Source organism: Triturus cristatus, chromosome 3_2 (assembly GCF_964204655.1).
Source record: "Triturus cristatus chromosome 3_2, aTriCri1.1, whole genome shotgun sequence".
Classification (NCBI taxonomy): Eukaryota; Metazoa; Chordata; class Amphibia; order Caudata; family Salamandridae; genus Triturus; species Triturus cristatus.
The window spans coordinates 1,197,431,559-1,197,447,391 of record NC_140584.1 but is presented as its reverse complement, the minus strand read 5'-3'; the positions used below and the strand labels follow the sequence as shown (position 1 = coordinate 1,197,447,391).

The 15,833-nt window shown below is 45.5% G+C and overlaps 1 protein-coding gene across 18 annotated transcripts in view; it reads left to right on the top strand.

Annotated features, from left to right (window-relative positions):
• STK16 (serine/threonine kinase 16) overlaps positions 1–10,362 on the top strand; it is a 142,158-nt gene extending 131,796 nt beyond the window's left edge. For 12 of the 18 annotated variants that reach the window (XM_085650136.1, XM_085650147.1, XM_085650146.1 and 9 more), the window contains one exon: positions 6,479–10,362. In XM_085650136.1, coding sequence (XP_085506262.1) covers positions 6,479–6,617 — 139 coding nt within the window. In that variant the 3' untranslated portion in view covers positions 6,618–10,362. The remainder of the gene's footprint in view (positions 1–6,478) is intronic. The other 6 variants (XR_014980108.1, XR_014980110.1, XR_014980111.1 and 3 more) reach the window with 3 other exon arrangements.
• Positions 10,363–15,833: the final 5,471 nt, after the last annotated feature.

The window sequence follows — 15,833 nt, the reverse complement described above, 5'->3', positions numbered from 1 at the left end:
CGGAAGGCTCAAGCTCTTATGATCATGTGCGCACCAACGGTGAGTAAAGTATCGTCTCTCCTGGGTTCGATGGCGTCATGCATCTTCCTCACTCTGAATGCACGCCTCCATATGAGACCCCTGCAGGAATGTCTGGAGGATCAGTGGGACCAGACACTGGGGGACTGGGAAGACAGAATTCAACTGTCACAACAGGCTCGTCATTCCATCTGATAGTGGTGTTCTCCGCGCAAACTCCTCCGGGGGATTCCCTTCCACAAGGAGATACCCACACAAACAATAGTAATGGATACTTCTCTCCACGGATGGGGTGCAGATTTCTGCCACCTACAGATACAGGACGCATGGACTCTGAAAGAAACCACATCAACTTCCTGGAACTTCGAGCAGTCCATTTGGTGCTGAAAGCTTTCCAGCCGTCTTTTCACTCCAACTCCAATGTTCTACCTCAACAAGCAGGGGGGCTCCAGATCTCGAGCGCTGTCTCAGGAAGCCCAGGCAATCTTGCACTGGCTGTTAGCCATGAACCTGACCATCACGGCAACTCACCTTCCAGGTGTTCAGAATGTTCAGGCAGACGCGCTCAGCAGACTCATTCACAAAAACCACGAATGGGTCTTAAACGACGAAGTGGTGCAAGACATTTTCGACAGATGGGGTACTCCAGAAGTCGATCTGTTCGCTACTGCAGAAAACAGCAAATGCCGCGACTTCGCCTCCAGGTTTTACCAACCAGGGACTCTGGGGAATGCCCTATGGATCAATTGGTCTGGCGTCTTTCTCTACGTTTTTCCGCCAATTCCCCCGATTCTGACAGTGCTGATCAAGCTCTCCCGATCACGGGCCAAGATGATCCTCATTGCTCCGGAGTGGCCCCGGCAGTGGTGGTTCACAGACCTACTCCACGGTCTCTCCTGCCACATCTCCGTCTGCCGTGCAGGCCAGACATTCTGACGAAGTTCGGCGGACAGATGGTCCACCCCAACCTCTCGTCGTTGAATTTGGCAGCATGGCTCCTGAGCTAGTACAGTACGGACATTTGAATCTCCCTCCGGACTATATGGAGATACTGAAAGAGGCCAAGAGACCATCTACACACACGTCCTATGCGTATAAATGGAAGATATTTTGCATCTGGTGTGCTTCTAAGGACTACAATCCTACCTCCTGTAAGGAAGATGTCATCCTTCCTTACTTGTTACACTTGGCGCAATCTTACCTTCTGTTCCATTCGATCAAAGTTCATCTGGCAGCTTTGACTGCGTATAGGAAATGTCCTTCACAAACTTCCTTTTTTTAAATCCCAGTCATCAGAGATTTTCTTGAAGGATTGAAGAAAGTGTTTCCTCCCATCAGGCGTCCTTTGCCCCCCTGGGAGTTGAATGTAGTCCTTTCACGACTGATGAAGAAACTGTTTCAACCCATTCATAAGGCTTCTCTTCAGCATCTGTCCTGGAAAGACGGCTTTCCTTGTGGCCATTATGTCTGCCTGGAAGGGTTAGCGAACTTCAGGCTTTATGTTGTAAAGAACCTTATATAGTCTTTCATTCCTCTAAGGTAGTTATGAAGACGCAACCTAAGTTCTATCCCAAAGTTGTGTCGGAGTTTCATGTAAACCAGACTATTACATTACCTACATTTTTTCAAAATCCATCTTCTCCTGCGGAGAGGTCACTGCATTCTCTTGACGTTAGGAGAGTCTTGAAATTCTATTTAGACAAGACTAAGGATATCCGTAGAACAGACCAGCTATTTGTAAACTATGGCTCAGTTCGAACTGGTCTAGCTACCTCTAAACAATCCTTTTCTTGGTGGATTGTTTCATGTATTCAGCTGTGTTACCAAAAAGCAAACAAACCTTTGATTAGTAAGCCTAAGGACACTCTACTAGAGGTAAAGCAGCTACTGCGGCTTTACTTCGTAATGTACCTATTTCAGAAATCTGTAAGGCTGCCACTTGGAAGTCAGTCCACACATTTACAAAGCACTACTGCCTTGATACTGATGCTAGGGCAGATGCTCAGGTTGGACAGGCTTCACTTTGAAATCTATTTGCACATCAGTGCGGTTGTCCTCTGTTCTGTCACCGCTGGTGAGTTGTTTTGGGGATGGGCTTGCTAGTCTATTCACATGATTCTTACCTGTAACTCCAGTTCTCTTATAGGGGTATTTCCGTGATAGTCATAAGCAACGCACCCTCCTCCCCAGTGGCAGATACAGATGTCCCCAAGACTCAGCAGGCTCTGATTCTTTACGCCTTCAAAAAGAACTGAAAGTAAATGCCTCTGGCTGTGTCTCATGGGATACCGGGGTTCTCTTGAGACTCTTAAAGGCACGGTACCCATTTGCAGACACATAATGGTAGCCTATGGGGGCTTCTCTATCTATTCCTTTCAACTCTATCATGAAAAAGGAGTTTTGTGAAGGAGAGTTTTCTATGTGTAAATTACTAAACTTAAAGTTAAACTGGCTATCTCTTTCACTTCAAGATGAAGTATTGGCCAGTGTAGCCAAGTTTCTTAGGCTGCATTATTGTCTTTTTATCTCTTAAGTGTCCATACAGGCCTTACTGAAGAAAGGCAGAAGATGACAACTTGAGAAGATATATCTAATGAAGTGCTCCGTGGTCCACGCACATGGGCGGGACTATTCACATGATTATGACTATCACGGAAATACCCCTACAAGAGAACTGGAGTTACAGGTAAGAAACTACTCTTTCTTGCCAAAGATTCAAAACAATGTCAGTAGTGATCCTTTCAAACTGCACTGCACTGGTCATAATCTCACAATTTCCACGTACCTTGTGCCTACTCCGAGAGTTTCGACTGCCCACAAAACTGAACAATAAATCAAAACTCTTTTTGGTAGAAGGGCAACATATTCTCTGTTCGTATATCCATGATTTTTGTATACAGCTGTAATCAGTCCAACAATTGTTAACGCTCTGTGACTGTATATTAAAAGGAACTGCTGGACTGGCAGTCATCTCTAAATTTCTTGGACAGTAGTTAACATCCTCCGCCACCCTAACAAACTGAATACTGTCTGTCATGTTTAGAGAGCTTTTCACATGACCTGAAAAAATGAACTGGTGCTCTGCAGAAACTGCTAGTACTAGGTCTGATGCAATATCCCCTTATGATAGCAAAGTCCTGTTTTTAATTAGACTGTGATAGCAACCATGCAGTTATGATAAGACATGATGTCCGTTGAAAAGGCATTTTTGTTTTATTAACTTGCTTTGGTGGCGCTCCACGACTCTGCACAAAACTTTGTAATAAAAACGTTAGCCTGATTTGTGTTTGGCATGACAGGTTTTTTACAGATCTGTTTAGCGGTGGCCAAAAAAAGTGGTGGTCAAAAATAAAAAATCAATGTTGCCATTGTTTTTCGGGCCTGAGCTCCACAAAGCCTTGTCAGGCCTCCTGGATCCTTGTCCTGCCATTGGGGTCGCAGTCCTCTCAACGGGTCCACAAACTGCTGGATGGGTAGCGAGGTTCCAAGAGTCTGCAAACCCCAAGACAGGGTCTGCAAATAATTAAAAAAAAAAAAATTCTCTAATTACATAGTTTAACAGGACGGTCATACACTAACTGTCACATGTATCTAGGTGAGGCGACACCCCCTTACAGCATTATATAGCAGTATACAAGTTCAGGTATTGTTCTAGACATTCCTCCCACCTGCACCCCAACCCCCTCCCCCCCCCGCTGTCTTGAGCCACTGCTGCAGCTACACAGCCGAAATGCACATATCTGAAAGAGACAATTAGTTCAATTAGTTATAGATTCCTTATCTGAGAATTACCCCCAGGTGTCTGACTGGATCCGGAAAACTTTTTCGTCCGCAGTACCCCTGCGCGTCAATAGGTGGTGTTGGTCCACTCTCCATTCGTCCTTGGCGTCGTGGTCGTGTTTGAGTGATCGCCGTAATGACGTCGCAGTATCTGCTTAGTCGCCGCCCTCGCACGGTGACTTCAGTTCATTCTTTTTCCGCGCCAGCTAGCGCAGATCTCGAGAGAGAGCGGTACCTCCAGTCACTTTTTGACTGATTTTGTTTTAGTTAATCGACTCCTGGTGCACGCAGGGATGTCCAGTCGTCCTCGGCCCGGCTTCAAGGCTTGCGACACTTGTCGCAAGCTGATGTTGGTTATGGACTCGCACAGCGTGTGCCTGTGGTGCCTAGAGCGCAACCATGATCCCAAGTCGTGCTCCGACTGCCGGACCATGAATCCGAAGTCTTTGCAGGAGCGGTCCCACAAGCTTCTCGAGGCCCGGCAGTCCACTCCGCGCCATTCGAGGTACCGGTCAAGTGGGAGGTCAAAGGACCGGTCGCGGAGTCACCACAACTCATCATCGAAGTCTTCGCACTCCTCAGGTAAGTCGAAGCACAAGAAGAAGTCGAAGATGCATCGTCGCTCTTGAAGGCTTCAACAGCAGGAGTAGGCTGCTGGCACTGTGCTAGTCTTTCTGTAAGGGATTTTGCTAAAGGTTCCATACTGAAGTTTAATAGTTGGTGTGCAAGGATGCATCCTTGTGGTATGCCATATTTCAGTGGAAATGAGGGTGGTTCAAAGGAGTTGAGTTTCATAAATAAAGATCTCGAACAGAGGCATGATTGAAGCCAGGCTCAATACTGTTTCCTCTATTCCTGCTCTAGAGGAGAGGCTCTTAAGGAGTGATTGATGGTCCAGAATATTGAAGGCTGCAGAAGGCTCAAAAAGAACCATTTGGCATAATCTCGTATTTAATAATGTTAGTGCATTGTGCATTATTTTAATGGTGTCCGTTTCTGTACTAAATCTGGAGAGAGATCCAGATTGAAATCTGTTTAGAAGGTTGTTATTGGCAATATTTTTTAGGAGTTGGAGCACAGGATATCTTGCAGTTAACTTTGCCAAGAACAAGTGAACTGAAATGTGTTGGTTCCAAGTTTTGTTTTTTGAGGAGTGGATTGATTTGACCAGAGTTTAGAGCGGACATGAAAACCTCTTTTTTCTAGAAAGGTGTCAACAATTTTTAGTAGTGAATATGAAATATCTTTACAGTATGAATTGACGTCCGTGATGTGGCCCTGCATTTCTCGACTAGTGGAATGTTAGTTAAGTAGTACATGTTTTTTTTTTGTGTCAAGTGTACCTGGGGCTTACCCTTATAGTGTGTGTTGTGACCATTCAGAACAGCTCTGTGTTGTGGGGAAGCACTACAAACAACTGCTGAGTCTTTCTAATGAATTAAATGTGTCTTTGTAACACATGAGCGCCTGTTTAGCATGAATAAAATGTAAACCCTTTCTGTGATTGTGAGCCCCTGTCTGTAACATGGACTGCATTATGGTCCATATATATCCTGTCTTGTATATAGTATAGTGTGTTCTCTATTATTGATCTTCAAATATTTATCTTCAATAACTCTCCACTTGTGATCTTCCTGAAATAAAAGGTTGTTTATAGGCAGAGTGTTGTGGTCAATGATATCAAATATGGACAACAAGCCCTAGAGGACTAGCACGCCAGTTTGAAAACTGACAAAGATCACCAAGGTCCCATAGTACCACCATAACATAACAAGTAATACATAGGAGGTTTTTGCGGCGTATGCCTCGGAAGACCAGTAAATAAAGGAATAATTGGTAGATGAATTGTTCAAACTTGTGCTTGTTACTTTAATCAAAAAGCACTCTGTACTAGGAAAAAGATGCTTCAGTCATGTAGCTTTTACTGAAAATGTTTGATTGGCTTGTATGGAAAACTGCTCCACATTCTTCAATTCCACCTGGTACTAAACATTACTAAATGGATATTTAGAAACATCAGGAAGGAATATTGTGAGAGACCATGGTGAAACATTTCTTTGCAACTACTCGTACTTTGCCGTCCACCACATGAGGTGGAATACCGCTCAATAAACTAAATAAAGCATGAAACTCGTGAATAGTTTCACGCCGCACAAAGAAAGACGTATTTACCTGTAACTATAGTATTGCAGCTAAAGGCTATTCTAGATTCACAGCACACCTGCAGGCTTCCCTAGTAAACAGGGGTGGTGCAGACATTACTGGTTAAGCATACGTATACATTTTACCTTCACACCTGGCCAATAAATTAATTTAGAATTGGTAATCGTGCTGTGAGCTTATGGTTGATGCCATTATAACTTGTAAAGGCTCCACCTATGGGTCAATGTCCAAAAAAGGTTCATGTTGATGCTTTTCCACACCCGGCCACTATATGGGGGAGTAATTCACTGTCAGAAGCTGCAAGACTATTACTACAGGCGAGTAAACTTTTTCTTGTCAAATAGAATCAGAAGACCCAGATTAAGAATGATGTTGACTTTCAAGACACTTAACAGACGCTGGTGCACATCTTATATATTTGATGGAAAGCGCTTTGCTCCCTAAATAAATAACAAGAAGGCGGCTGCGATGTGGAACTCTTATATTCATCAGTCTTTTCTGTTTTTTGTCTCGACAGATACTCTCAGGAGCTCAAGGTTCTGCTCTCCTCCACGATGACTGTGGATCCCCAGGCCAGACCTCACATTTCTTGGGTGCTAACTCAGGTAGACGCACTTCTTCCTCTCACCACTGGACAGGCAACTACCAGGATATGACATGAGGTTGCTCTGGCACGATAAAACATCACCCGGTGACTTTCAAGAAACAGCCCAGTGTATGGTCAAAGGGTGCTTTGGCAGGATATGGGAACAGAGGACTCTTGCACTATAAGACATTCCATTGGATCCAACCCAGATAGGACTGAAGGTTACGTGTGAAGGTATTTTTGCGTGACATGGCAACAAATATGCTCTGAAAGAAACTGACATTCCAAAGTGCCCTAGCAGGATATGACATTACAAGCTGAGCTGCCAAGAAACAACATCTCCGACTATGAAATTGCATGGGTTCCTACTATTTTGATTTCCCAGGTTATCCATGCAGGATGTTGCATAGCAGGTTGCCTTGGCAGGATTATTTACGCGCAGTGTGCCCTATGAAAGTTAGATATATAAAACTACTTAAGCATCCCAAACAAACTTTCTGAGCGTTCACAGGATGTGACACCTCAAGAAGGCATGACCAAGGAATTCCAGAGGAATATCCTAGAAAATGATTCCGAAAGTGAGAAACCTGGATAGTTGTGACATTGAAAGAAATATATTTTCAACTGAGAGGCCTAGCAAGCATTTTCAGTACTATTCTTTCCAACTCACAGAATGTCTTCTGTGTCATTTTATTCACTGATAATGAATTTTTATATTTTAGTCTTAAAGTGTGTTTCTTAAAGGAGTCATTAGACTTTCTCTCATAGCATCTACTTATTTCCCCAGTGTCCTTGTTCTCTTACCTCCTCCAGTGGCCTACATCTCCCACTGCGTGGGAAGTAAGTACACCTGTTTCATCCCCTCCCACTTTCCTTACTTTGAGTTTTTGCAAGGTATGAAGGTTCACCCCCTCCTTCAAATTCCCCATGCCCCTTTACCTCTGGGATGGGCACTAGCCAGACACCTCCCATCTCACTACCTCTCCCTCGAAGTAGGTGTGGACATGTTACAGGTTTTGTTTTCTAGGTACTTAATATGTTACACTGCATGCTGTACTCAAATGCCTATGTGTGAAGTCTTTGTTGACATGTTCTGTGCATTCCATTTAGAGGCCTAAATAATGTGAAGGTTCACAGACCATCTCTGCTTGATGAGCACTTTGAAATGTTCTTTTTTTTTTTTAAATGAAGGAGTTGTCTGTCACCATTCCAATGTTTCGAAGCTTGTATCCCTCACCGTTCTTGCGGGTCATAACTCCATCCACATTCGTTGAGGTTATCATTCCCTCCTGTTGGTGGAGGTTCCTGTGCTCTTAACATCATGGAGGGTATGTTCTCCACCTTCATGGATGTTATCATTCCCTCTCTGTTGGTGGAGGTTCATGTGCTCTTTTGTGGAGGGTATGTCCTTGACCTTCGTGGAGGTTATCATTCCCTCTCTGTTGGTGGAGGTTCCTGTGCTCTTAACATTGTGGAATTTATGTCCTCGCCCTTCATGGCAGTTATCATTCCCTCTCTGTTGGTGGAGGTTCCTATGCTCTTAACATTGTGGAGGTTATGTCCTTGCCCTTCGTGGAGGTTATCATTCCCTCTCTGTTGGTGTAGGTTCCTGTGCTCTTTTGTGGAGGGTATGTCCTCGCCCTTCATGGTGGTTATCATTCCCTCTCTGTTGGTGGGGGTTCCTATGCTCTTAACATTGTTGAGGTTTTGTCCACGACCTTCGTGGAGGTTATCATTCCCTCTCTGTTGGTGGAGGTTTCTGTGCTCTTAACATTGTTGAGGTTTTGTCCACGACCTTCGTGGAGGTTATCATTCCCTCTCTGTTGGTGGAGGTTTCTGTGCTCTTAACATTGTGGAGGTCATGTCCTCGACCTTTGTGGAGGTTATCATTCCCTCTCTGTTGGTGGAGGTTCCTATGCTCTTAACATCGTGGAGGTGATGTCCTCGACCTTCGTGGAGGTTATCATTCCCTCTCTGTTGGTGAAGGTTCCTATGCTCTTAACATTGTGGAGGTTATGTTCTCGTCCTTCGTGAAGGTTATCATTCCCTCTCTGTTGGTGGAGGTTCCTGTGCTCTTAACATTGTGGAGTTTATGTCCTCGCCCTTCATGGCAGTTATCAATCCCTCTCTGTTGGTGGAGGTTCCTATGCTCTTAACATTGTGGAGGTTATGTCCTTACCCTTCGTGGAGGTTATCATTCCCTCTCTGTTGGTGGAGGTTCCTATGCTCCTAACATCGTGGAGGTTATGTCCTCACCCTTCGTGGAGGTTATCATCCCCTCTCTGTTGGTGGAGGTTCATGTGCTCTTAACATTGTTGAGGTTTTGTCCTCGCCCTTCATGGCAGTTATCATTCCCTCTCTGTTGGTGGAGGTTCCTATGCTCTTAACATTGTGGAGGTTATGTCCTTGCCCTTCGTGGAGGTTATCATTCCCTCTCTGTTGGTGGAGGTTCCTGTGCTCTTTTGTGGAGGGTATGTCCTCGCCCTTCATGGTGGTTATCATTCCCTCTCTGTTGGTGGGGGTTCCTATGCTCTTAACATTGTTGAGGTTTTGTCCACGGCCTTCGTGGAGGTTATCATTCCCTCTCTGTTGGTGGAGGTTTCTGTGCTCTTAACATTGTGGAGGTCATGTCCTCGACCTTCGTGGAGGTTATCATTCCCTCTCTGTTGGTGGAGGTTCCTATGCTCTTAACATCGTGGAGGTGATGTCCTCGACCTTCGTGGAGGTTATCATTCCCTCTCTGTTGGTGAAGGTTCCTATGCTCTTAACATCGTGGAGGTTATGTTCTCGTCCTTCGTGAAGGTTATCATTCCCTCTCTGTTGGTGGAGGTTCCTGTGCTCTTAACATTGTGGAGTTTATGTCCTCGCCCTTCATGGCAGTTATCAATCCCTCTCTGTTGGTGGAGGTTCCTATGCTCTTAACATTGTGGAGGTTATGTCCTTACCCTTCGTGGAGGTTATCATTCCCTCTCTGTTGGTGGAGGTTCCTATGCTCCTAACATCGTGGAGGTTATGTCCTCACCCTTCGTGGAGGTTATCATCCCCTCTCTGTTGGTGGAGGTTCATGTGCTCTTAACATTGTTGAGGTTTTGTCCTCTGCCTTCGTGGAGGTTATCATTCCCTCTCTGTTGGTGGAGGTTCCTATGCTCCTAACATCATGGAGGTTTTGTCCTCTGCCTTCGTGGAGGTTATCATTCCCTTTCTGTTGGTGGAGGTTCCTGTGCTCTTAACATTGTGGAGGGTAACACCTTCATCTTCGTGGAGGTTATCATCCCCTCTGTTGATGGAGGATCCTGTGCTCTTAACATTGTGGAGGTTATATCCTCGCCCTTCGTGGAGGTTTTCATCCCCTCTGTTGATGGAGGTTCCTGTGCTCTTAACATTGTGGAGGTTATATCGTTGCCCTTCGTGGAGGTTATCATCCCCTCTGTTGATGGAGGTTCCTGCGCTCTCAACATTGTGAAGGTTATGTCCTAAACTTTAGTGAAGGCTATCAGTAAGGCTCCCAGTTTTAAATTGTTACAGATCTGTACAGATAAACCGAAAAATATTTCCCTGTCTGTATTTACTTTTAAATGTGGATAAATACACAAAATAAGTCCTCACAAGCTAGGCCAATAGGATAGATTGAACGGTCAGGGAGTTAAAATAAAAGTGTGGGTGGGGGAGTTTAGTTAATGGCTCTTAAATGGTTGAAGATGTGTACTTCTTCGCTTATGTTTTTGTGTGTATTATATATGGGTACTTACAGCATTAAAACCCATCAGGCATTCCAGTACTGAAATGTCAGAACAATAAAAACCATGAACCTGGAAGCCCTAGTTATAAGTGTCTCATTCTTGCTGGCTGTTCTACCCTTTGATGGAGGTTTTATCACCTTTCCATTGGTGATTGCCATCCGGCCCTCTTCATTGGTGGAATAATGATTGGTGGTACTCCTTTTGTGTGCTTAGTGTAGTCAACAAAAAAACTATAGGAAAGCTTCATCTGCTTGTTTCCTTGTGTGTCTTTCGTCATGCAATTTAAAATATTACCTGTCTACTCTTTATTACTCCAACGACGCCCATGGTTCTCTTGACTTTTTCTCTTCATTCTTCTGTGTTCATTCTGCATTGCCTTCTGCCCACAGGGAATTTGGTGTAGCTCAATCTTGGGTTTTATTTGCCCCCGTTCTCTCTGCTTTAATGAGCGCCTGTGCTCCATTCATTGTTCATTCTCCGTTGTGGATTCTATGCCTCCATAACCCTCTCTTTACAGAATTGGAAATTCTGCCTTCTCATACTCCATCCGCTTCTTGTGTGGGTAATTGTATCTTGTCTAGCCCACCTGTTCTTTGCTTAGACGCTTCTATCTACCCCCCTCTGTGTTGTGTGGGATTCCTATGTTTCTCTTGCCCACCCCCTCTGTCTTGTGTTCCATTTGCCTGTTTTCTTTATTGTGTGAGCATTTCCATATTGTCATGCCTGATGATCTCCATCTTGTAGGCTTTTTGCTCTGTCTTGTTCCATATGTTCCACTGTTAGACACTTTGCATTTCCTTTCCCCCTTCTTTTCAATGCGCAGGTATTTTTGGTGTTACCCCCACCTTCTCCATTGTATTGTAAATGTATGTGACATGAGTTCTTATCTTCTTCCTACTCCAATCAACTCTTCAGGCCGTCCCATTAGCCGGGTGTCCCCAGCGAAGGGTAGACACAGACAAGGACGTTGTCTGTTAGGAAGGATACAGACGAGGACATTGCCTGTTGGGGAGGACGCAGACACGGACATTGCCTGTTAGGGGGGACAGAGACAAGGACATTGCCTGTTAGGGAGGATACAGATGAGGACATTGCCTGCTGGGGAGGATGCAGACATGGGCATTGCCTGTTAGGGAGGACACAGACTAGGACTTTGCCAGTTCGAGCGGACACAGACTAGGATTTTGACTGGTATGAAGGACACAGACAAGGACATTGCCTGTAAGGGAGGACATTGCCTGTAAGGGAGGACACAGACAAGGACATTGCCTGTTAGGGAGGACACAGACAAGGACATTACCTGTTCGGGTAGACACAGACAAGGACATTATCTGTTCGGGTAGACACAGACAAGGACATAACCTGTTAGGCAGGACACAGACCTGGGCATTGCCTGTAAGGGAGGACACAGACTATGACAGTGCCTGTTAGGGACGACACAGACAAGGATGTTGCCTGAAGGAGGACACAGACGAGGACGTTGCCTGTAAAGGAGAACACAGACAAGGACGTTGCCTGTTAGGGAAAATACAGACAAGGATGTTGCTTGTTAGGGAGGAGGCAGACTAGAACATTGCCTGTTAGGGAAGACACAGACTAGGACATTTCCTGTTCGGGAGTACACAGACCAGGACATTGCCTGGTAGGGAGGGCACACTAGGACATTGCCTGTTAGGGAGGACACAGACTAGGACATTGCCTGTTAGGTATGACACAGACAAGGATATTGCCTGTTAGGGAGGACACAGACAAGGACGTTGACTGTTAGGGAGTACACAGACCAGGAAATTGCCTGTTAGGGAGGACACAAACTAGGTCATTGCCTGTTAGGGAGGAGACAGACACGGACATTGCCTGTTAGGGAGGACACATACTAGGTCATTGCCTGTTAGGGAGGACACGGACATTGCCTGTTACGGAGGACACAAACATTGCTTGTTAGGGGAGGACACAGACATTGCCTGTTAGGGAGGACACAGACATTGCCTGTTAGGGAGGACACAGACATTGCCTGTTAGGGAGGACACAGCGATGCCTGCTAGGGAGGACACGCGATGCCTGTTAGGGAGACAGACAAGGACATTGCCTGTTAGGGAGGACACAGACATGGACATTGCCTGTTAGGGAGAAGAGACAGACTAGGACATTGCCTGGTATGGAGGACACAGACAAAGACATTGCCAGTTAGGGGGGACACAGACTCGGACATTGCCTGTTAGGGAGGACAAAGACACGAACATTGACTTTTGGTGAGGATACAGACTAGGGCATCGTTTGAGTGTGCCTGTTCACTAAAGCCTATAAGATTATATATAACCATGTGCCTCACCCAGCACCCCATACATACCATGCTCAGAACACATAGACCCTGCCTGCATAGTACACATCCCATTAACACATACCCTCAAAGTAAGAACACACATTTCAGATCATCAACACTCGCTGTGCAATACTCCACACACCAGGGGCCGTATTACAGAAAGTGCCCTGGGGGTGCAAGGAGCCCCCGGTGAACTTTTGTATTACAGAAGGGGCCGCAGACGCTTGTACGCCCCCTTCTGAAATACCGATAGCGCTGGGGCACTTAAAGCGCCAGCACAATTTTCATGGGATGTTCCCTCATTTGCATGGGGGTGTGCCCCATACAAATGAGGGATTCCATTTTCCTCTGCCCCCACGCCATATTACAGACGCGGGCACAGAGACAAAGGCACTCTCCGGAGGCGCACTAACATTGCGCCACCTGTAAGGTGGCGCATTGTCAGTGTGCCCACAGAGAGAAGCCCTCTGGAGGGTGGAAAGGGGGTCCCGTGGACCCCCTCAGACATCCCCTTGAAGTTGGGTGCAGTCACTGATTGCACCTGCCTGCAAGGGGCTCTCTAATCCCCCTTCAAAGTGCAGTCAGGTTGGCACCTGCACAGTGAAACACAGAGCGGCTGCTTCAAAGCTGCAATGTATTTCACATGAGTGCACTGCTGCCAGGGCAGCACGAGTTTGCGGCTGCCCTGGGGACCGTGAATTCTATGTTATAGGGCGTACTTTCTCTGTTTGCGCCCGGCGCACCTGTTTTATGGTGCGCCCTATACATAATAGGGCCCCAGACATCTCAGACCTCATCACCTTTCACAGTTATGATGCCTTCCTCATCACAGAAACATGGTTCACCCCGCATCCTCATTGTCCTTCTTCCAACAGTCTATAGCATCCATAGTGGCTGAGCACATAAGGGAGGAGGTCTCGTTGTCATCCAAAAGACCTCCTGGTCCTGTACAGTTGGCAAACAACACTCCACTAAATGGAGCTGCTGACATACATTTCCCATTCACTGCAATTCAGGTTACCACTTGGCGCGGGCGGACAACTCCGCTCCACCCGCGGAGTGTGCAGAGATTTGCCTACTCCACGTTCCGCGGAGAACGCGGAGTATAGGGCAAACCTCAGACTACGGAGCGGAGTTGGCCAGCCCCCGCCTCCACCCTCCCTATTAAAAATTAATTCTACATTAATAAAAAATAAAAAAACACTTACCTGTACTGCGGCGTCTCCGGGTTGCCCTCCTCCTCTTCCACCCCGTCTCTCTCCTACTTGGGTTGATCATCTTGCGCAAACTGCGCACGCGCATATGCACGAAATGCACACATGCATGCGCAGTTTTCACAAGATGATCGACCCAAGTAGGAGAGAGACAGCAAGCAGGAGGAGGGCAGCCCAGGAATGCCGCAGTACAGGTAAGTGTTTATTTTTTTGTTTTTATTAATGTATAATTAATTTTTAATGGGAGGTGGAGGTGGATGGTAGAGCAGAGTTCCACGAAGTTTGTTCCCAACTCCATGGACATCAACGCAGTCCCGCTCTGCCAGCTTGCCCGGGGTTAGTTATCACCTTTCATTTCATTTACAAGTGTGCTGGGCAGAACATGGACTTATTTGATGAATTCTCAGATGTCCTCAACAGGTTGTCCATCCGATATGCTCAAACCTCCATCTTGGATGACTTCAACCTCGCAGAGTACACATGCTAAAAAAAAAAAAAGAGACCCCATCGACACCCTCAATGTGGTACTGAATGTCACAAAACCGTCACACTCCAAAGACCATATCCTCGATCTTGTCTTCTCAACATCACCAACAATCCAGTGTACAACACCCTTAGCCCTCGAGTGGACCGCCCACTTCGCCTTCCCTAACTCCCTGCTCAGCAACCAACCAACAAACCAAGATCAACCCTAAAGAGAAGACCAGACCTACAGATCTTTCGAAGACCACGCCATAGTCAACCTATATTGTCATTCTGTGGACATATTGTTTCTTTTGATCCATCCTCCATAAAGTAGGCATTCTGTGTAGCTTTCAATGTGCACTTGCTATTATATGGGCACCCCTACATTTAGACGGTGACCTACAACAAAATGATGTTACATTTGGTTGAGAAGATTCCAAAACACTGCAAGGTGATCTTGCTTCATATAATGCTATATATAATGTTGTCCACATTTTAAGAGAAGAGTGCAAGAGAAATTGTCACAAATAAGAAAACTCTTAGCACACAGATTTTAGAATGCTACAAAAATCAATGGTATGGCCTTGAGGTTGGCGGTTCTGTGATCTTCTGCCACGGCTGTGTCCCACTCTCTATGTGTACGCATGGTGCTACTTAGTGCTGGGGTTGAAGACGGCTCCTGTAGTTATACTGAAGTGTTACTTGTTCATTACAACACTCGCATACCTGCACCATGTTCTGTCATGCCCCACTACCCAAGGGAGTTGCACACGCTCTCCAGTTCACTTGTCCCTGTCAGTGTGGACCATAAGACACTTTTGTAACACTGAAAGATTCTTTTCAAAATCATTGCTCTTTTAAGGTCTGGCTTCGTAGCACAGGGGTCTGTAATAAGTATTGTTACCAATTCGATAACACTTACAGAAAGTGAGTGTTGACTGACCTCAGAGGAATATAACGCTTCACCTCACACCATTGGAAGATTGGTGTATCATTTTGTTTCCTCTGGAGAACTTGCATTCAAAGCATGAGGGACTAGTTTAGATTTAAAAATATCTCTCTATCACACATGCAATTCTATACGTGCATAGTTTAAGGAAAGTCAAACGTTTTTTTGTTTTTTCTTATTATATTAGTTTAAAAAAAATGTTTTGTCAGTACTCAAGTGTGCGCTGCTACCCACACCACCTCCACCAGTGCCACTATTACCACATCCATTCCCACTACCACCTCAAGTGGCCGCCTGTTAGTAATGGGATTTTTGGTAGGCTAGGGCATGTGCCAAAGCCAGGCTGAAACCAACACTCTAGTCAGGATAAGGGAGTTACACTCCTAAAATAACCCCTGCTCACCCCTTTGGTAGCTTGGCACGAGCAGTCAGGCTTATCTTAGAGGCAGTGTGTAAAGCATTTGCACATAACCAACAGTAATACAGTGTAAGCACTAAAAAAGGACACCACACCAGTTTAGAAAAATATCCAATATTTTTATATACTGAAGACAAGACCAAAAAAGATAAAAATCCACAATACAGTACTTAAAAATCT